The 21,169-nt window shown below is 60.1% G+C and overlaps 1 protein-coding gene across 2 annotated transcripts in view; it reads left to right on the forward strand.

The window, feature by feature from the left end:
• Tesc (tescalcin) overlaps positions 1–20,889 on the forward strand; it is a 36,559-nt gene extending 15,670 nt beyond the window's left edge. Inside the window, exons 2-8 of one of the 2 annotated variants that reach the window (XM_026386086.2) lie at positions 2,019–2,088; positions 10,408–10,488; positions 13,351–13,490; positions 14,805–14,866; positions 14,948–15,055; positions 18,234–18,281; positions 20,669–20,889. In XM_026386086.2, coding sequence (XP_026241871.1) covers positions 2,019–2,088; positions 10,408–10,488; positions 13,351–13,490; positions 14,805–14,866; positions 14,948–15,055; positions 18,234–18,281; positions 20,669–20,746 — 587 coding nt within the window. In that variant the 3' untranslated portion in view covers positions 20,747–20,889. The remainder of the gene's footprint in view (positions 1–2,018; positions 2,089–10,407; positions 10,489–13,350; positions 13,491–14,804; positions 14,867–14,947; positions 15,056–18,233; positions 18,282–20,668) is intronic. The other variant, XM_026386087.2, reaches the window with a different exon arrangement.
• The last annotated feature ends 280 nt before the right edge of the window (positions 20,890–21,169 follow it).

The raw sequence follows: 21,169 nt of genomic DNA on the forward strand, positions 1-21,169 counted from the left end.
AGGAGGGGAGGGAAGCCTTCCAGGGGTGCCCTTCCGAGTCTGCCCAAAGGGCAGGGAAGGAGGCGCCCACCCGGAGGTACTCCATTAGCAACTTGTGGGAGGAAGGTTCCTGCAGGCAGTCGCCTAGGCAACAGGTGAAGGGCTCTGGATGCATTAGCATCTGATTTCCTTTCCTGTGGAATCAGCCCCGCCTTCCCGGGAGGACCCAGTTATTTATTATTTACACCGACTGTCCTTTGGCCTCAGACTCCTCACGCCCTCACTCTTTCAGGGCTGGCTCCTTTTTGCTCATTGTTCTATGGTTTCCTTTTTCGTTGCTGAATACTATTCAGTTATCCACGCATCACCCTTTAGCACAGTGACTCTGTGCCATTGCTGGGCAGGGGACAGTCTTCAGTCCAGGATGATCTCACGGTGCTCACGGGCATCCTCCCACACATTCTTGGGGCATGGGACTGCGGGGACACTGGGTGGGCCAGTCAGTGTCCTTGCTGACATACCTGTGACATGATGGCCACGTTTTCCTCCATAAAGGCTCGACGTTGCCCCTGCGGGTTACTTAACCTTTCCAAGTATCCGTGTGTGCGCGGGCAAGGCGGGGATGCCGCCCCTCCAGGGCGCCGCATGGCGGATGAGCTAATGCCTGGAGCCGCGCCCAGCCCAGGTTGGCAGCCTCCAAGACGACTTCCTACCAACAGCAGCTGCTCGGGATGCTTGAGGAGTCTGAGCTGCGGATTCTTGAAGAGAGCACAGCTTGAGCCTGCTGGGGGGTGGGGGAGTGACCAGTTGGCCCAGCAAGTCCATGTTCCTGTAGCAAGAGGAGCTGGGGACTTGTGGGCCGGGGGTGCTGAGAGGACTGTAGGGGGACGGCAGCCCCCAGCCCAGCCACTGCCCTGGGAAGCTTTGCCTGGGCTACACACAGTCCCCAGGGGCCAGCCCTGAAGGCCTTGAGGGCAGATAATGACCGCAGGGCAGGCAGGGCAGGCTGTGATGGAGTCCCAGCTCCACCACGTGCAGATCGTGTGACCTTAACCCCTCTCTGTGGCCATAGTCCAGTGGCCACACCAAGATCACTCTGTGTCCTCCCTTGCAGGGTTGTTGTGCAGATGAAAGGAGAAATGCCTGGGTTCCGTAAAACAAGCCTCCGACCTGTGGGCGCGCCCCTTAGAAAGCCCAGAACCCAGAGGGTCCCATCTCAGAAGTGGCTCAGCCAAGAGTGAAGTGTGGAAGACACAGAGGTGTTCTGGGAGCTTGAGTGGGTTCAGATCGTCCCCCACTGCTACCGGGATCAAAACTTGAGCCCTTCCCTTTCCCTGCCCTCATGGCATCAGATTCTTGGAACATTTCTTACTCCAAGATTCTCGAACAGCTTTCCACATCAGCCTGCTCCTCTGCATGTGTGTATGTGTGTGTGTGGGGGGGGGGTGGGTGGTGGGGTTGGGGGGTTACTAGGGATCGAACACAGAGCCACTCCACCACTGAGCCATATCCCAGCTCTGTATTCATTCCTACGTTGATCTGACAAGACTTTTGCTAAGTCACTGAAACTGGCCTCTAACTTGTGATCCTCCTGCCTCAGCCTCCCAAGCTGCTGGGGTTGCAGGCGTGCGCCACAGCGCCCAGCTTCGTCTAACTCTTCATCTGCCTTTCTCAGCTTGGAAAAACCCCATCCTGTGAAGTCAGAGAGGAGGTCACATAAGTAGATCCAGCTTTGTCCTTAGTGGGCTGGGGCTGGACCATGGTTGAGAGAGGATGGTGAGGTCTGTCTGCCCTGTTATTAGTTCACAGTTGTGTTACTACTAAGAGAGTGGGTAACCCCAGGGCTGCTCTGCCAGGCACAGTGGGGACCCTCCACTTGCTTGTCCAGCCTTGAGTTTTTCCTGGGTGGGTGCTGTCATGACAAGGACCCCAGCACCCAGGTGAGGAGGGGGCAGAAGAGTGTCCACAGCCTCCTCTGGTCTCCCAAGTTCCTCTGTCGGTGACGTGTGTCTTCTTTCCTTTTCTTTCTCTACTCTCAGTTTCCTCGGAGCAGATCGAGCAGCTGCACCGGAGGTTTAAGCAGCTGAGTGGAGACCAGCCCACCATCCGGTAAGACCTGCCACTGGCTGGCGCGGGCACCAGGCTGGGCCTGTGGCGCTCGGGGACTTTCCTCTGTTTTTCTCTTCCCTGAGGGCAGCGGAGGGTTGGGAGAGCCCCCGGTGGCCCCTGTCCTGAAACAAGCCTGCAGTTGTTTAAATTCTTCTGGTCCCTTCTAAGACAAGATGTCCCCTAGCTGGAGGGGACAAGCCACTTCTGTTGGTATTGGGACAAGAGATTTTTAACTGGAGTGGAGGAAGGAGAGGGGAGGAGCAGCCCCTGGGCCACCCAAGCGCCACGACCCTGCCGACCGCTGGGCGCACAGGTGAGTCGAGTGGTGCAGGGTGCCAGTGTGGTCCCAAGGCCCCCATCTTGGGATTCTGCTTCCTTCCATTATTTACAGCCTCAAGTTTCTGTCAAGGAAAATTGACCTTCTCGACCATGTTTTAAAAGTTACTTTTCTAGATGCCATCCAAGTTGGTTTTTTTTTTTTTTTTTTTTTTTTTTTTAATGGGAAAGAATGCCTTGGCGGTGCCCGGGGGCTGGCTGAGTAGTTTGGAAGGAGGTTGGTGAGGGGGCCTTGGCGTCGAGGGGTCGGGTGGTCACACAGTGGGCCAGAGAGCTTCAGGTCTGGCTGCAGCAAGCCCAGCTGACTGTCCCACCGGAGCAGATTTCTACCACAGACTTTCTAACAGATGTGTCCTCAAATAAACATCCAGGGCCTCAAGGTGACAGTCACTGGAGCTTTAAAACCTTTAAATAGTCCAGGAAAACTTCCTCCTCCTTAGTAGACAGACTTAAATGTCACCTTCCTTTTATGGAAACCAACACCAACGTCTCCACCTTCTCTTGTCTGCCTGAACAAAGGCACATTGTTGCTCTAGGGCATCCTGATCTCAGAGCATCCCTTTCAAGAGCCCGGATGCTGGTGGTAGCTTGGTTCTTGTGGTCTTGACTTATCCAAAGTCAAGGGCAACCAGGACCAGCACCCTCAGGGCCACTCACCTGCCCGCTAAGTTCCCCGCACCCCCAGGAGAGAGAGCCTGAGCCAAGGGTAAGCCACCCGGCCTCTCATTGGCTCTCATGGGATCACATGTCTGAGTCTGAGCCAATCACCGTGACCAGGAGCTGGACATGCAAATTAGGCGTGCTGCCCCGCCCCAGCTGTGAAGGCCTGGGTCTGGCTGGTGAGAGACTTGAGGGATGGAGAGGCAAACCCCAGGTTTGGGAAGCAAATCCCTAGTTGAATCCTTCCTGCCATTGGCTGTGTGGCTTTGGGCCAGCCGCCTGTTTCTCTGAGTCTTCTTGTGGAGAAGTGGGCACCGTCCCCCCATTGGAGCAGATGCCTGCAGATGATGAAGACCGGGGCTGGGTCCTTCCACCGCACCCTGTGGAGGAGGGTGCAGAGTGGGGCTGAGCGCTGTGGGCAGGAGAAGGCCTGGAGAGGGAGGCCATTCGGGGTTTTGGTTCCAGAGTCTATATTGCCTCGCAGCCCAGCAAGGGCTTTGGGAGAATCTTGGAAGAGTGCGCCCCATGCCAACTCGAGTGCCTGTGCAAATCACCTGGCAAGCTGCTGCGATACAGGCTTTGGCCCGTTGCAGTGGCGCACACCTGTCATCCCAGCGGCTGGGGAGGCTGAGGCAGGAGGATGGCGAGTTCAAAGTCAGCCTCGGCAAAAGTGAGGCCCTAAGCACCTCAGTGAGATCCTGTCTCTAAATTAAATACAAAATAGGGCTGGGGATGCAGCTCAGTGGTCCAGTGCCCCTGAGTTCAATCCCTGGTACAAAAAAAAAAAAAAAAGATACAGGCTTTGCCTGGGCAGGTCTGGGGTGGGCTTTGGAACTGCATTTCTAACTAGCGCTGCAGACGCTCAGCACCCAGGACAGCGCACAGTAGGTCTTCCTCGGTGGGACAGCTGCCAACAGCTCTTATGTGACTCTGCACCACCTCTGTGTTGACACTGATTCTCTGTCTTCCCGCTCCTCACCAGCAGGACAGGGGCTCAGGTGAAACGGTGGCCCTCCCCACCCTCCCCAGATCGCCTATTTGTAATAGGATATTTTGGGGACGTGACCCAAGTCCAAACATGAAATTCACCCATGTCTCAAACACAACTTATGTGCATAGGTGAATCTCATCTCTTAACTTTGTGTGAAACTTGGTGTCATGGTGTGGCATTGTCCAGTTGCTGGTCATGTCACCAAGTCCCAGATTTTGGATTTTCTAATTAAGGATGCTCAAACCTGTGAAAAGAGCCCAGGCAAAGAGGATCTGGGGTCGGGTGCGTGAGAATTGCCCACAGGTGAGGCTGCTGTTCTTTGAGCCTGTTGAGGGTCCGGGGCAGAGGGGCGTGTCCCTTTGGTCCTGCACAGCCCCACAGGAAGCTGTAGGAACACTTGCTCTCTCCAGGTGGCAGGCAGGAAGCAGGGCTCTGAGAGAGGATCGAGAGTTCAAAGCCAGCCTCAGCAAGAGTGAGCCTCTTGGTCACACAGATTCTAAGTGGAGGAGCCAGATTTTCATCTTAGATATGCCATTTTCTACCCATGTCCTGTCTGGACCCCTCTGTCTCAAAAATCACCTGAGAACTTCTGGGGGCAGGTTGACCCTGAAGCATTTACTGCCTCGCTTCAGGACCCCACTTGTAGGTATACCCTCTGGGATTGAACCCAGGGCCTCGCACATGCTAAGCAAGTGCTCTGCCGCTGAGCTGCACACCCAGCCCTTTGGATCTTGAGACGGGTCTTTTAAGTTGCCCAGGTTAACCTCAAGCTTGCAATCCTTTTGCCTCTGCCTCCTGAATGCTGGGATTAGAGGTGTGGCTGGTGGGGTTCTTCACAAGGCCCAGACCTGGGTAGTTTAGACCTCATGATGTTGAATGTGGAGTGATGTTGGGGTGGACCCAGCCCCAGGCATGCATGGGGAAGGCAGGTGACTTCACCAAGAGCGGAGCCATGCAGGGCCACCACAAAGCGTCCTGACTTCAGGTCCCGTGGGGGCTTCCCAGCATCGCTTTTCCCTCGGAAGTCAGAGCGGGGTCACGCGCGTATGTGGAAGTCCCAGCTGCCAGGAGCGGCCAGGCACCGGGGTTCCGGCTGCGCTGCGTGGCCTTGGGGTTCTCCAGGATTTTCAGAGGTTCGCACCTTGGACCCATCTCACCAGTGAAGACACTGAGGTTAGAGCAGTTCTGCCTGCACACCCGGGGTGGGGTTCACCTGCCATCCGCAGAGCTAAAGCCCCGACCCTGCAGTCACGTCGCTGTCCCCAGAGTTAGGTCCCTTGGCTTGAGACCTACCGGGGTCGTGGCAGTGCTGTAGAAGTCCTCGAGACAGTGAAGCTGGGGCCCTGTCACCCTCCCCAGGGCAGGTCACGGTCGGGATCGGTAGGTTCCCCGAGTTAGTGAGAGCTCCCTTCCCGCCACCTGGGGGAGGGGGTTGGGGAGCAGGTGTGGGAAGGGAAGCTGGAGGAGTCGGGTGGTGGGATGGGGTGCAGAGAGGTTTCCAGAGCAGCTCCCCGGGTCTTGGATGAATGGCGGCACTCACTCGAGTGTGCCGTGTCCAGAGATCCTCTCCCCGAGGTGTGGGATGCTGACACCGTCCTGCTCCCCGACGAGCAGGCGCCCGGGGCCTCCTGTGGGAGGTTCTAGGGCAGATCTCCTGGGACAGGGGAAGGGGCGCGGGGGGTAGGCAGAGCTGGCGAGAGCGAGCACGGAGCAAGGCTGTTAGGTGTCACGGTGTGACGGAGGAAGGGGCAGAGAGGGTGCCACCCTTGGGACCGTGGTGGGGACAGGGACCTCAGGATGGGCAGTCAGGGAAGGCTCCTCAGAGGAGGCCACATCTGGGCTGAGACCAGCGGGGAGGGGAGGAGCTTCTGGGTGGGAAGGTGGGGAGGACCCAACTTCCCTAGCTTGAGGGTGGGAGATGGAGAGGTGGGGACAGGTCACCCGCCGTCATATGGCTGGACAGCTTCCTGTTGTCCTTGAGCTAAAATACACACTCACGACTCGAAACCCCACCTGCACGTTAACCCCCCGAGTTGCGCCTCCAGCAAGACAGACCCCACGCTCCTGCAGCAACCCCACCTGCCTCATGTCCTAAGCGAGCCCTCATCAGCCCTCACGGTTGTCCCTGTCTATCCCCAGACCTCACCCTTCCAGTGGCTGAATCTCCTAGGTCTCCCCTGGTGTCCCTCTTGGGCTCACCCCTGCTTCTGTGGGCTCAGCTCCCTCCAGGAGCCCGGCTCGCTGTCCCCCACTTCTCCCTGTGCACCCCCAGACTGCCATCGTCTCTTGCAGCAGACCCCCGAGGCCTGCTCTCTGGTCCCCCTGTGTCCTCAGGTGACAGGCTGGGCCTGGCCTGGACACCCACCTGCCTTGGAGAGCCGGGGGCCTCAGATTCCCACGGGGAGCATCGGACAGCGCAGGGTGGGGACTTGGTGGAGCTGGGCAGGGGAGGACAGGTGGCCTTGCTGGGAGGGGAGCCCTGGGCCTGCAGAGAGCGGGGGCTGAGAATCTGGGGCCTCGCGGGGGGCTTGGCTCGCAGCCTCCGTGGGGTTAAGCCGGACTCGGGGCCCAAAGTACAGAGACGGTTGCAGCTGCGCCGGCCCCAGCGGCCTGAGGACCCCAGCCCACACCGCGGCTCCAGAGGGGCCAGCAGCCTTCACTGGTGATTTTAATCTCATTCCCCCTGGGCCAGATGCCTGTCCTGCCTGTCCCTGGTTCCTAACGGGGCCTCAGGCTGGGAGCTCAGGCAGCAGATGCCACTCTCCTCCGGCCCCCTCTCTTTTTGTGCTGGGGATGGAACCCAAGACTTGGCACCTACGGGCGAGAGCTCTACCCCCGAGCCACAACCCTGGTCCCCTCTCTTTAAGTTAAAATGCACAGCCTAGGGGAGGAAGTGGCCGGGGAGGAAGCGGCCTGGAGGGTGAGAGCAGGCGGAGGACAGAGCCCTCTCGCTGGCTGTGTGACTGCAGGTTAGTCACTTCGCCTCCCTGGGCCTCGCCGTGTTGCTGTGGGTGTGTGGACGCGTGGTTAGACCTCATGGGGACTGGCACAGCCTGGCATGGTGAGAGCACTCCAGGGCTTGAGCTCCTTAGAGGAGGTGTGGGTCCCCAGGGCCCTGGTGGGCCAACCCCATGCTCTGATGTCCCCTGGGGCAGCGCTAGTGGACGCTGATCACTGTAAGTTGGCTCTGGTCCCAGCCTGGGCTCCGAGGAGAGGCAGAGCACAGTCCCCTGGCAGGACACCTCCGCCTGGCCAGTTCAACCTGCCCAGCGGGCACCTGGGGGCGGGCGGGGAGGAGGGGAGGACAGGCTGACACCGGGGTCGATGGCACCAAAAGCCTCCCCCGGGCCCCGGGCTCTGGGCTGCTGGTGGGTCAGAGGCTGGCAGGTGTTGGTTGTCCCAGAGGGAGACCTTGCAGCCCCGTAACCACTGAAGCTAGGGAACAGCACCTCCCTCCCTCCTCCCCACTGCTCTCCTCCCTGGGCCTGGACAGCTCGTCCCGGGGAAGGAGCTGGGCCTGGCACCCAACACCCAGGGTCCCCTCCACAGGCGCTTGTATTCCCTGGCCTGAAAACTGCCGTCTATGGCGCACTCGGTATACAGCAGGTACTAAGTGTGTCAGGAATGGGTCACATGAGCTGCACACAGACCGTGCGAGACTCCCGTTTCCAGAGGAGGAGACTGTGGCTCAGAGAGGCAGAGTCGCTTGACCAGGGTAGCAGAGCAGTGCGCGGCCCGGGCGGATGCCAGGAGCTGGGCTCTGGGCCTCTCCACCAGGCCCCAGCAAGGAGAGCCAGAGGCTCTGGGTGCCCTGGGCCGCCTGCTTGCAGAGTGGCTTCGTCCTGTTCCCCCCAGTTCCCTCTCCAGCTCTGCCGGTCCCTTTCTCAGTCAGGGATGGGGACTTTGAGAAATGCAGGGCAGGGTGGCATGGGGGTCCTGCATGGGGGTCCCGTGTGACACTCCAACCCCAGCTGGCTGAGCTGGACAGGTCATGGAACCTCTCTGTGCCACACCTTTAGGTCAGGGACCACAGAGCCACCATGAGGCGCTTCCGGGTAGAGGGGGCCTGGGCAGGTCACTCGCACAGGGAACACGAGCTGTCACTGTCCATCATCCAATCGTGACTTTGTGGACTGATTGTCTCCCCTGGTAACCTCGGCTTGTTCCTCTCCAGGGCCTGGCCTCTCTGCCCCGTGTCCTGTGGTCCCCTCCAGCCAAGGTGGGAGGGCAGCACGCTGTCCTAGCACATGGGGACCTGACGTGGCCAGAGAAAAGTACCCGGGAGGGACTCTCGTGGCGGGGACTGCCCAGCAGAGCGTTCCCAGCCCAGGTCACCGCCCCAGGGAGCTGGCATCACCCTGGCTGCTAGCTGCGGGTTCCTGGGCATGCTCTGTGCCCCGGTGTGAATGGAGTCCTAGCTCAGGGCTCCTTCTGTGAGAGTTCAGGGAGGTTTGTAAATAGTGTCGTGGAGATTTAACGTAGATATTGTATAATTCATCTGTTTAAAGTCTGAGATCGAGTTTAGAACCTCTTATAAATGAGACCCCAGGGCCATTCACCATCACCCGGCCCCCGGAAGCCAGTGCTGTGCTTCCCGTCTCCAGATTCACCTCTTCTGGGCATTTTAGACGATTAACGTCCTGCGTGGGGCCTGCGCGCCTCTTCTTAGCAGGACGTTTCTGGGGTTCGTGTGGAGCCATCCTCTGTGGTACGCTTGGTTTGGTCTGGAGATGGGGGTCTTGCTACGTGGCCCAGCCTGGCCTCGAACATGTGATCCTCCAGCCTCAGCCTCCCGAGTAGCAGGGACTACAGGTGGACACTCCCACGCCTGGCTTACTTCATCCCTTTTTATGGTCCCCAAATTTCCATTATTTTCTTATGACTGCCCAACATCCCATCACTCTGGGCCAACTGCTCTGAGCGCCTCCTCCCTTGGAATGGGCTCCTGCACCGACGCCGTCTCCAGAGTTTGGCCATCGGCCACCAGCGAGCCCAGCCACGAGGGAAGGACAAGCAGCCCTTTGGGGGTGAGGAAAACTGAGGGGATCCAGGAGGCAGCCTGGTCCTGCTCACGCCTGTGTCTGCCTGGCCTCTGGGCCCCCGTGAGGGGCGGGCAGCGTGGGCTGAGCCGGGTGCTTGGGGCATGGCTCATACCTCGCCCAGCACGAGTCTGCCCAGGGTTGGAGTCCCAAGGCTCACAACTGTCTTCCCACCTCCCCAGCTGTGCAAGTCACCTTGTTCCTCAGGAGCAGCAGCCTGTGCCCTGGGTCCCTCCTGAGGTCACTGTCCATGGGCATCCAGAGCCCAGGCAAGAGGTGAACAGGAAGCAGCTTCCAAGAACAGGGAAGGAGGACAGGCAGGTGAAGGGTGTAGCGGTGCCTGAGCCCCAGCCTGGGGGAGCCGTGCCCGCTCCAGGGCACCCTCACTGGAAACGCATGCTCCCTGCCCCAAGCCCACAGCGGGTAGCTTTTAAAAAACAGCTTTACTGAAATCAAATTCATCTGCCGCGTAGCTCACCCATTAAAATGCAGGATTCAGTGGGCTTTAGTGAGAGTCCTGCATCCAGGCACCACCATCAAGCCCAGAACATGTATGTCACCCCAAGAAGAAGCCAAATTCTTTCAGATGTCACTTTCCATCCTCCAACCCCAGCCCCTGGCAACCCTGTTCTGTGTCATGGACTAGCCTGCTCTGGACACTTTATCTAAGTGCAGTCAGGGCATTTGTGACCATTTGTGACTGGCTTCTTTCACTTGCCATCATGTCTTTGAGGCTCCTCTGGGAGGTAGCAGGAATCGTTGCCCCTTAGGGCTGAGTCATAGTCCTCTGAATGGACATACCACAGTCTGCCCTTTCACCAGCCTGCAGACATCTGGATCCTCTCTCCTCTGGCTACTGTGAGTGATGTTGCTGTGAAGTACAGGTGTTCAGTTCTCCTGGGCTCATACCTAGGCATGTGGTGCTGGGTCATGTGGTGACTGTTGGCTCTTGAGGAACTGCCAGACTGTTTCCCAAAGCTCCCAGCCAGCATCCTGCTGCTCAGAGCCCAGAGCAGGCAAAGTAGGGGTTCCCTTCCTGGGGTCTGAGGACAGGCATCCAGAATGGGGTACACACCCTTTGTGTCTGCATGAATGTCCAGTCTGTCTCGGATTCTCAAGTCTCCAGGTGGGCAGAGGGGATGTGAGGCCCATTTCAACCCTCTCTTAACTCTGATCTCTTCCTTGGGAGACCTGCTGGGGATGGAGCAGTGCAGCTGGGCACGTGAGGGTGACACCGGCTGACGTGTGCTTTCTTCTTGTTCTTTCCCTGGCATTTCTCCTCTTGGAAACCAGCAAGGAGAACTTCAACAACGTCCCCGACCTGGAGCTCAACCCCATCCGATCCAAAATCATCCGTGCCTTCTTTGACAACAGGTGGGCTCTCTCCCCTCAAAGGCCCAATGGAGGGTCACCTTGTCCTTTGTGACTTGTGGCACCTGTGTGCTCAGAGCAGCCTCGTGAACCAACCCAGATTGTGGGGCTATGTTGAATTGGGGGTCCGATGGTTCTAGATTCATAGCTGGGCCACTCTGGGCAGCTTACTGGGTCTCTCTGGGCGTTCTATGTTAGTCATCTCTGGCTGTGTAACAAATAGCTCAAACTTGGTCGTTTTTTTTCCTTTCCTTTGTGGTACTGGGGGGTGGGACACAGGGCCTCAGGCATGCTAAGTCCAGAGTCCCATCCGCAGCCCCAACTTGGTATTTCTCTCTCATCATTTCTGTGGTCAGGAATCCAGCTGCAAATGAGCCCAGGCTCTGATGAACTTAGCCAAGGCGTCAGCTGGGGTGAAGTTACACCTGGGGGAGGCTGTGCTGCCAGGTTCCTTCCTGTGGCCGCTGGGAGGCATCTTGGGGGCCTCACAGATGGCAGCTGGCTTCCTCCAGAGTGACATGTCCAAGTGAGGGGGCCCAAGATGGAAGCCCCACAGTTTGTAACCTCATCTCTGAAGACACGTCGCGTGACTATTGCTATGATTACACTAGAAGTGAGCCACCAGGCCACCCCGCAGCTGAGGCGGTGAGGCCCCTGACGTCCAGTCCACGTGGGCCTCTGGTTTGAGGATCTAGGGTTGAAGGCTGGATAGGAGGATGGGATAGCGGGCACCTGGCAGGAGCGTGTGTGCGTGAGCCTGGCGCTCACACAGGGCTGTGTGTGCACGGCCGTGAGGGCTCAGATGCGCCCCTGAGCAGGTGAACTTAGCCCAGCCCCGAGGACAGGCCTCTGCAGCAGGACAGGGAGGCTGGTGCGTCTGCGCAGCACTGCAGAAACTAAGGCGAGCCAAGTGGTCGTGGAGATGAGCCCAGGGAGACGGCCCGCGACTGTGAGCCTGGGCGGAGTGTGGCCGGGCAGGACGGGGCTGGGGGACCTCCTGGAGGGCGAGGCGCAGCCTGTCCTGATCAGACGGCGCTTCACAGGCGCCTACGTGGGTCCAGATGCAAGACCTGGGCTTTTTACTGCTCTTGAGCAAAACCTGGCCCGAGGCCACGTGGCTCTCAGCTGTGGACTCAGAATTGAGTGGGTCACTTTCCCCCACTAAATATAAATGTGTCCCCGGGTACAGGTGGCTCAGAAGTGGGGGGAAAGGCAGTTGTGCAGGGAATGGAGAGAGACCCAGGGGTGGGGGCGGGAAGCAGGGCAGGTCCCAGAGTTGACGTGGGAGCTAGACCTGGAGGGGGGCGGCCCGGCGGGCAGTTGTAGGTCATCTCCCCTGCCCCCTCCCGGACTCGAGCAGCAACGGGTCAGCACCCGTAAAGTTCTGAACACGGGGAGGGGCCTCGGTGTCCCTCCATGACCCGGCGTCCATTCTTCACCTCTCTGGAACATGTCTGGATCCCGATGCCTGCCGGTAACGTCCAGGGGTCTGGGTCCTTTGGAGGTGAGGCAGGACAACGTGGCAGAGGAGTGTGGGGGAGGGAAGCCGCTCTCACGGTGATCAGGAGGCAGAGAGCCCGGTGGCCGCTTGTGCCGAGAGGCTAGGGTGCGGGGGGGACGCAGCCAGGCTAGTACCTCCCTCTGGCCAGAGGACAAGAGGGCACACCCTTGGGACAAGGACTCCTCACTCAGAGGGTGGGAAGTTCTGCAGAGCTGACCGAGGGCCACTGTGAGCAGTGTGGACTGAAGGATGGAGGTGGGGACATCAGTCCATCGGGCAATATTAAGGGTCCAGAAGGTGGACATGGAACCCAGCGGCCATATCCAGGGAGGACGTCAGGCAGGGGACAGCTCTTGGGGTCCCTGGGGAGGAAGCAATCCAGGAAGGGGTGCCAGGGGCCAGCCCAGTCGGCAACTGGGGGGATGACAAGGTTTGGTTTGCATTTTGCGAAGCCCATTCTGGCTGCCAGGGGAGGACGCGGGGCAGATGCTGCCCCAGGGGCCCCAGGGGCTGAGCGAGGGGGTGAAGCCAGGAAAGGCCGCGTGTGGGCGGCCAGTGGCAGGAGTTGAGGGGAGGCCGGGTCTGGAGCCGAGGGGCTCACCGTGCGCCTGCCCCACGGAGTCATCATCAGACGACCCCAGGACCTTTGGGGCTGCTACAGCTCTCAGGATACTGAGGTTTCGAACCCGTGACCGAGAACAGGGGCTGGCGAGCTCTCTGTGGAGGACACGGGCCGGGGCGGGGAGGGTCCGAGACTCTGCAGGCCACGGGGCCCTGCTGCTCTCCTGCCATCTGGACGGTGCGTCCCAACAGGTGGTGTCCTATGGATGCTGACATTCAGTCTTTGTGTCGTTCTCACTTGTCAGGAAATATCATTTTGAATTATTATTATTTCTTTTATAAAATTTGTTTTCTTTTAACCATTTTAAACCAAGAAAATGCCCCTTACCAGACAGGCCTACAACAATCAGTGACATACAAAATGAGTGACAAGCCCCGTTGGGCCCCCGGGCTGTAGTTGCTGACCCCTGAGATAAAGGGAAGGGTGGGTTGGGCGAGTCAGTGGATGGCTTGGCGCCTCAGTTTCCCCACCTCCTGGTGCCCACCACAGTCCCCCGGGCGTCCCTCCCTGGTGGCCCTCCTCCACGGCTCTCGGTGTCTGCCTCTTCCCAGCCTCCTGGACGGTGAGCTCTGGCAGGTGCTGGGCTTTGGCCTCCTGGGCCCCTGGGGCCCCCACGGAGCAGGTTCTCGGGATACAGAACCAGATGAGGACAGTGTCGAGGGCCAAGTTCTGAGGACAGGTGGCCGTGGAAGGACGAGGTCCCGTCTGTAACTGAATAACCCCCCCACCTCGTGTCCCGCAGGAACCTGCGCAAGGGGCCCAGCGGCCTGGCCGACGAGATCAACTTCGAGGACTTCCTGACCATCATGTCCTACTTCCGGCCCATCGACACCACCCTGGGCGAGGAGCAGGTGGAGCTGTCTCGGAAAGAGAAGCTGAGATGTGCGTCCCCCAGGCCCCCGGCTGCCGCCTCTTCAAAACCCTGCGGCAGGAGGGTGGGCCACGTGTGGAAGGGAGGGAGCGCTGGTGTCCTTGTGTGGCCAGTCCCTAAAAGGGCAGCGTTGTGCGTGTCCCTCCTCCCAAGTCACATCCGGGGTCTCGTGGTAAACGGCCCAGCGGTTGGTGGCTTTCTGGGACTTGAAGGGGGTCATGGAGCCACGGGTTTCGATTCAGCCACTCTAGTCAGTGGCTCAGTGGCCTTGAGCTCAAACCTGGACGTGGAGGTGCCATTTGCAGACGCATGTGGCACCGAGGACTCGGAGCCCCTAGTGCCAGGGTGACGCTCCTGCGGCAGGGTCTGCAGAAGGCCAGCCTGCATCCTGGAGGAGCCACCAATGTCCCCTGACTCCAGGGGACATGTGCTCCTGGCCAGCCAGAGGGCAGGGTCCAAGCCGTGGCCTGAGTCACATCTCCTTTGTCCTCGGTGGACTTTCCCATGACTCCGACATCCCTGTCCACCACAACCCGGGCTCAGTCTCGCCATCAGGAAACTGTCAACAGGGGCCTTGGCTGTGGTTAGCGCTGGCGTGGGCCGAGGGACTGGTGGGATCGCTGGGCTGACGCCCGGGGCCTCCTGGGCCTCTCTGACCAGGCGGGCACCGCGTCCACCCAGCTTTCCACTGCCCTGCAGGCTGGGTTGGGGGCCCTGGGGGCCGTGGAGTCAGGTGGACACAGATCCAAACCTAAGGTCTGGCCACCTGAGCTTGGACGGCCTCAGCAGCTGTCTGTGGACGGGTCTCTGGCAGCCCCGACCTCCAGGCTTGGGGACAAGGGGTCGTGGAGAGCTCTGCTCAGGCCTGGCCTCTGGTCAGTGCTGGATGAGTGGCCAGCACAGAGCAGCTGGGGAGCTCAGGGCTGAGCGAGGGGTGGTGGGGAGCAGCCATGTCCTTCAGCTCCTCACCTCTGCTGGGCCGCAGGCCACAGGATGCTGGTGTCCGCAAAGAGGGAAATGGAGGCGCTGCTGCCCCTGCTGCCCCTGTGGGCCAGCTCTGCCTTCCTCAGCCTCGCAAGACCCCGAGGGAGACGCTGTTTTCCCACTTCACAGATGGGGAAACTGAGGCTCGGAGAAGTTAAGTCACTTGCCCGAGGTCAAGGCCACCCTGCTGGGCAGTGGTCAGTCGGCCCCCCTGGCCTGTGCTCTTCACCCCTAAGGTTGTGGCCTGAGGTTTCGTCATGGGTGACTGGGTGCGGTGTGGCTCTCAGAGAGCGGGCGGGGGCCAGGCTGTCCTAACTGAGCCCTCCCCCGGCTGCCCCCAGTTCTGTTCCACATGTACGACTCGGACAGCGACGGCCGCATCACCCTGGAAGAATATCGAAATGTAAAGTATGCTCTTCTGCCCTGCCCGGCCCCTGCCCCTCCACCTGGGGGCTCCAGGTCACCGCCCTCTGCCCACCCGCAGGTGGTGGAGGAGCTGCTCTCCGGAAACCCCCACATCGAGAAGGAGTCGGCCCGCTCCATCGCCGACGGGGCCATGATGGAGGCGGCCAGCGTGTGCGTGGGGCAGATGGTGAGCGCCCTGGGGGCCCAGCCCCGTCCCTCCCACGGGGCCTCTCTCCCTGGGGTCGCTGGGTGTGGAGCGGCAGGAAGGCCTGGCCTCCAACAGCTCCCGGGCTCCTCCGGCCTTCCCTGACCCCTAGGAGACTTCGGGTCCCAACCCCGGGGGCTGTGCCACACAGGGCTGCAGAGATCACGTCCTCAGGCTCGGGGTCCAGCAGGTCCCACTGTGGCCTTCCCGCCCGAGGCCGCCCAAGGGCTGGCACTTGCACGGCCCCCGGCCATCAGCCCTGCTCTGTGTGGTCTCTGGCCTTTAGCCAGGGTGGGCAGGGGCTGTCCCTTGGGCTGGGAGCGACCTGGTCTGGGGCTGAAGGGGGGCTGGCGGGTCAGTGAAGCGGAGGGGCCGGTCCTCCCTGAGCTCCTCGTTAGCCCCATTCCACTGGGAAACCCGAGGCTCAGCGCAGGGAGAACCCGGCAGAGCCCACGCCCTTTTCTGAGCAGGATGGACCCTCTTGCAGGGCTGGGTAGAGCCACCAGCCGGTAGCCGTGGCCCCAAGCCCCAGAGGGCTGCACAGGCAGTCGGGAGACATCCTGATGGGTGCAGTGGGTGGTGCTGATGTTCCCCCGTCTTGGCACCGCGGGGCTGTGTCTGGACACCCTGATGCTGTGTCGGCCCAGCCTAGGTGCAGGGGGTTTCCTGCTCTTTGTGGCGAGGCCAGCTGCTGGGCCAGCCCCAGGACTCAGGGCGGTCATCTCAGGCCTGAGTTTCATCTGTCTGTTTCTACGGCCCAGAGGGAGCCCTGGCCTTGGTGGAGCCTCCCACTCAGCAAATCAGCCGCTGCAGGAAGGGCTGCGACCTGGGGCGAGCGGGATCCCCGCCGGGCTGAGGAGCCAAATTCCCACTTGATTTAATTACATTCTCCTTCAAATCGCTCCTGCCCCACTCCAGCTTCAATTGGCGACAGTTTTCTTAATTTGGGGAAGTGAAATTGCTGGCAGCTGGCATCTGCTGGGCTGCATCGAATCAGAGCGGCCAGGGAGTAGGCCGGCTTCCCCAGCCTGTGTCCCACAGGACCCGACAGGTGGGGACAGGCCCCCGTGCGCAGAAGGCCCTCGCACGACTTGCTTGGGGCCTTGTGGGTCCTGGGTGGGCCTTTCCCTTGTTTTCTGATGTCAAGGTCACAGATAAACAGAGGGCACTCAGCGCCATCTGGCCCCTGAGGACGCTCCACATTTCTGACCGCGCCACCCGCCAGAGACAATCGGTCCACTGTCCTCCCCTTAATGGACTTGCCAAGCCAGTTATGGACTTGGCGGTGACTTCTTTTCCAAGTGCTGCCCCTGCAGGCTGTGCTCCGTGGCGTGGCCTGGTGGGGACTTCAGCTGGCAGCTTCCTCGTCCCAGCCCCTCCACCCTCTTTCTTGTCTTCCCCACCATCCAGCCCCTTGTGGCTCTCTGTCACCCTTCAACAGACCCGGGGCCCAGGACAGAGGGTGGCCACTCCTGTCCATGCTCATGAGAGGGAAGAGGAGGAAGGAGCCCTGGGGACAGGGCTGGCCAGTGGAGAGCTAGTGGTTTTATAAATGTGTTTAAAAGTAGAGCAGCAGCCTGGAGCGGGAAGAGTCCTGCCCACAGAGGACCCTCCAGAACCGCCCCCAGCAGTGGCCCTTGCACCCCGAGGCGTCATCTGTCAGGCGGGTTTGAGGATGGAGCCCACCTAGGGCTGTGTCAGGGTGGTATTGTCACCGGAAAGCTTTGGTCTTATGGCTGGGGACACCTTAGCCTATGTTTTCTTAGGGTGCAGGGTGTGAGGCCCTGAGGCTTGTCTCTCCTTGCCCTTCGCCCACCCACTCCTTCCCCTCTCTGCAGAGAGCCCCGCTGACTTTCCTACAGAAGCCCAAATATTACTTGTATGTCCTTGATACTTTGTTATTTTTATGTTTTTTTAAAGTATATTTTTAGTTGCAGAGGGACACTGATACCTTAGTTTATTTGTATGTGGTGCTGAGGATCAAACTTAGAGCCTCACACGTGCCAGGCAAGTGCTCTACGGCTGAGTCGCAGCCCCCGGGGCGGGGGGGGGGGGGTGCTGTTATTTTTCTGTTTGGTTGCTGGGGTTGAACCCAGGGCCTTGCACATACTAAGCATGCCCTCTGCCCAGGCTCTGCCCCAACCCCTGACTTTGATTTTTGATTCACACAAAATGAACTTGAACCATGTGGCCTGCCCTCTTCTCTGTGCTGACCCCCTCGTCCATGCCTCAGGTGGCAGAGCCCAGCCGGGGCCTGGGGAGCTGCCCACCCGCATCTGCAGGCGCTGTCCTCCTCCGTGTGGCTCTGCACCCATCTCGGGCTTTTCTGCATCAGCACGAGTCAGTGACCCCTTCTTAATAGCACGCAGGACTCAGCCTGTGGACCACCGAGGTCTACTTAGCTGGTCTTCTGGTGATGGACACTTAGGCCATTAGCTGGGTATTCACTGTCACTGAGGTGCTTTGGGGTGAGGTTTTTGGATATGAGGTTGTCAGAGCCCCAGAGTAGAACTGGAAGAGGCAGGAGCCCCTGTGTGTTCCCTGTTGTCCCAGAGAGGAAAGGACAGAGTGACATGGGCATCGCCAAACACACTTGAAAGCCAGAGGCCCGGAGCCAGGCCAAGGCTGCCACTCGCCACACTGGCCCCCACCTCCGGGTGTCTGGACGTTATCATAGTGACTCATGGGCACGAGGGTGGCCACAGAGGCTGGCCCTTACTCCCCTGCCCCTTTCCCCAGTGGTCTGTGCACACAGATTAGCCTAGAATAGTTCTTATCAGAGCAGGGGATGATGTGGCAGGACCCGAGGGGGGACGGCAGGGGATGATGTGGCAGGACGGGGGTGGGGGGCAGCGAGGTGTCTTGGCAGCTGGGCTGCTGGGGACGAGCAGGAGGTAGGCCCTGGGGAAGGAGGCCCCGTCCCCTGCCCACCCTGTCTCCACCAGACCTTTCTGGGGGGGGGGTGAGCGGGAGGGCAGTGGTGAGCCTACACCAGCCTCAGGCAGGTTGTTGGGGTTCAGGGTGACTCTGTGTGGCTGCAGACAAGTGACCCAGAAAGCAGCCCCAAACCCTCTGTGCTCTGGGTGTCGGGGAGGCAGGTCGCTGCCAAGGGAGGGTGAGGCCCAGCCCCTCACCCTCTGCCCTGCGCTCTTGTCCCTAGGAACCGGATCAAGTGTATGAGGGGATCACCTTCGAGGACTTCCTGAAGGTGGGTGCCGGGGAGGAACAGAGGTGTCTGGGTGTGGGGGCTTTAGGGAGCGTTTTGAGGACCTCAGGGAGCTGCTGGTCAGGAGACATGTCTCTGAAATGCAGTGGGGTGGGGGCAGCGTGCCAGGGACCACCCTGACCCTGGAGGTTGAAGGGGCCTTGAATAGGCTTCCCTGATTTTTTTTGGGGGGGAGGACGTGGGGTACCAGAGATGGAGCCCAGGACACCTGGCCACTGAGCCACATCTTTGGTCTTATTTTGCATTTTATTTAGAGATGGAGTCTCGCTGAGTTGTTTAAGGCCTTTAAGTTGCTGAGGCTGGCTTTGAACCTGCCATCCTCCTGCCTCAGCCTCCTGAGCCACTGGGGTTACAGGCGTGTGCTATTGCGCCCAGCGGCTTCACTGATTTTTATATCAAAGGGTGATGTTTGCCCATGGCCAGAGCATCTTAAGCAGCAGACAATGAAAGGTCAACTTCTGTCTCTCTTGGGACCCTGGCCTTCCCAGAGGCAACCCCTGTTCACAGTGGTGCAGGGATTCTGGAAACTTCCTGAGCCTGGACAAGCACCAACAACTGGGGCAGACCATGCCCGGCTCTGCCTCCTGCTTCCTGGCCGTGTCTGGGTGTTGTTTTCTAAGTGCTGCCCTCGCTCCCCCTCCTTTCATGGTGGATTCTGCAGCCCCTGGGGCAGGTGGTGAGGCTGGTGCGGGCCCTGCTGATGGCAGCAGGCCCTGGGCAGGGAGTTGAGACCAGCTCCTCGACATTTGGACAGTCGAGATCTCAGAGGAACCTGCCTGCTTTGGCCCTGGACATCCTCAAGACAGCGTCTCCACAGCCTTCCTGGGAGCTGCGGGGGCCAAGGAGGCCCAACAGTACCGGAGGGGCTCTGGGCCTGGAGTGGGGCCGGGGCCCAGGGCTGAGGCTCCCCTCCAAGCCTGCCCCTGACCTGGCCAGCCTTCTGCAAGTGCAGGGGGAGGTAGATGGCAGGGCGGGAGGCACAGACCCAGCTGCAGGGGAAGTCCAGAAGGGACTTCTGGGTCACAGGTCAGCAGCCACCTTCACCCCATCAGTTGCCCCATGTCAGGGCTGGGCACGGTGATGGGCAGGGGAAGGGCAGGTCTGTGCTTGTGAGCGGGGTCACTCTGCCTGCACTGGGGCCTCTCATCCAGGGAAGTGAGGCCCAAGCAAGACAACAGGTGAGGACCTAGGAGCCTGGGGAGGAAGGGAGGCTCAGGGAAGGGAGGCCAGACACAGGGTGAGTTTCTTTTTTGCCTCGGAAGGCACCTTCCCCTACGGCTTCTCAACCCCGTTCCTGCACGTGTGGGGCTCTTTCATGAGAAGCCAGGTCCCCTCCTTTCCCTTCCCCTCCCTGGTCCCTTCCAGGGGCCTTGGTGACCATGTTGCTGCCCAGCACTTAGCAGAAACCACCCTGAGACTCTCTCACCCACCCAGTGAATGGGAGCCACCTGGATGGAACCAGATTGGTCTCCTGTGTCCCTCGCAGCACCCAGATCAGGGGCAGGGACTGGGAAGCACCTGGGAGACTGGGAAGTGACAAGAAAGGCCCCCCGGTCTCCTTGTCTCTGGGCGCCCTGGCAGTTCTGACTTTCCCAGCCTCGTGGCTGTCCCTGGAGACGCTGAGTGACAGCTTGAGGGTTTGAAGTTCTTACATAAGCGGGGAGGCGGTGAGAAGTCACCCGCCCACCAAGTCCCTCCGTTCCTGTTCCCATCTCCCCATCTGTGGTGCCCTGGGCCCCGAGTTGCCAAGGAGTAGGAGAGAGTAGAGCTGTGGGGGTGTGGGGGACAGCACCAGCGCCCTGGCCAGGACGGATGGTAATGGCAGTGCCAGGGCGTGGCCTTGGACTTGAACATTAGGTGGGAATTCCCTTTCCCTGCCTAGAACACGGTGAGCGCTCAGGCTGAACCCAGCAGACTGTCCTCTGCTTCTGATTACCGATGGTGGCCTGTCACACTCCACAACTTTACCCTTACAAGTTCACAAAATCCAACGAGGCCTATGTCATCGGAGTCCCCCTAGTGTTCCGTGAAGGGGACAGCAGGTGGGGTGGTCCCCGCATCATATGAGAAGGGGGCTGAGGGGCTGTGGCCGTGGCATGAGGACCACGGAGCCTGAAGGGGCGTGGCGGGAGGGGACCTGCCTCTGGACTTAACCATAGCGTGCTGCGACACTCAGGAAGAAGCCAAATGTCACAGCCACATTAACCAGCAGGAGGACAGATGGGACTTGTTCTTCCTCGCTCGGCTCAAGGCTCACGACAGCCCCTGGTCTTTACCTCGGCCGGGGACAGGGAGGGTGGGTGCCAGGACTGGGCCCGGGCAGCTGCGGTGAGGTGGGGACGCCCCTCACGCTGCTCGGTCCCTTACAGATCTGGCAGGGAATCGACATCGAGACCAAGATGCACGTCCGCTTCCTCAACATGGAGACCATCGCCCTCTGCCACTGACCCGCCGCTGCCTTCCAGAGAAGCCGCGGAGAGAGGGACAGCCTGGCCCGGCCTCCGCTGCGGCTCCTGTAAATTGTGGACAGGGTTTGTGTCCCCTGTGCCATCCAGGCTGTGGTATGTGGGACTTTGCAATTTTTATCTCTAATGACAATAAAAAAAAAAAAAAGGTTTGTTAATGAGCGTGACTTGTGTCCGTTCCTGGTTCCTGGCCGGGGCCGGCTGTGGGTGGCTGGGACTGAACAAGAGGGACAGGGGTGGCTGGGTCATCTTAAAGGGCCGGTCTCCTGTTGGCTCTGGGCCCAGTGCATGCTGGTGGCTGGTGACTGGCGCGGTCCACCTGGCTCCTCAGCCCTCGGTAGGGAGACCAGGAGGAGCCGTTCTGCCGAGTGTGTCCCCAGGGCTGGACTCGGGCAGGGCCTCCTC

This window comes from Urocitellus parryii, chromosome 3, assembly GCF_045843805.1.
Source record: "Urocitellus parryii isolate mUroPar1 chromosome 3, mUroPar1.hap1, whole genome shotgun sequence".
Classification (NCBI taxonomy): domain Eukaryota; kingdom Metazoa; phylum Chordata; class Mammalia; order Rodentia; family Sciuridae; genus Urocitellus; species Urocitellus parryii.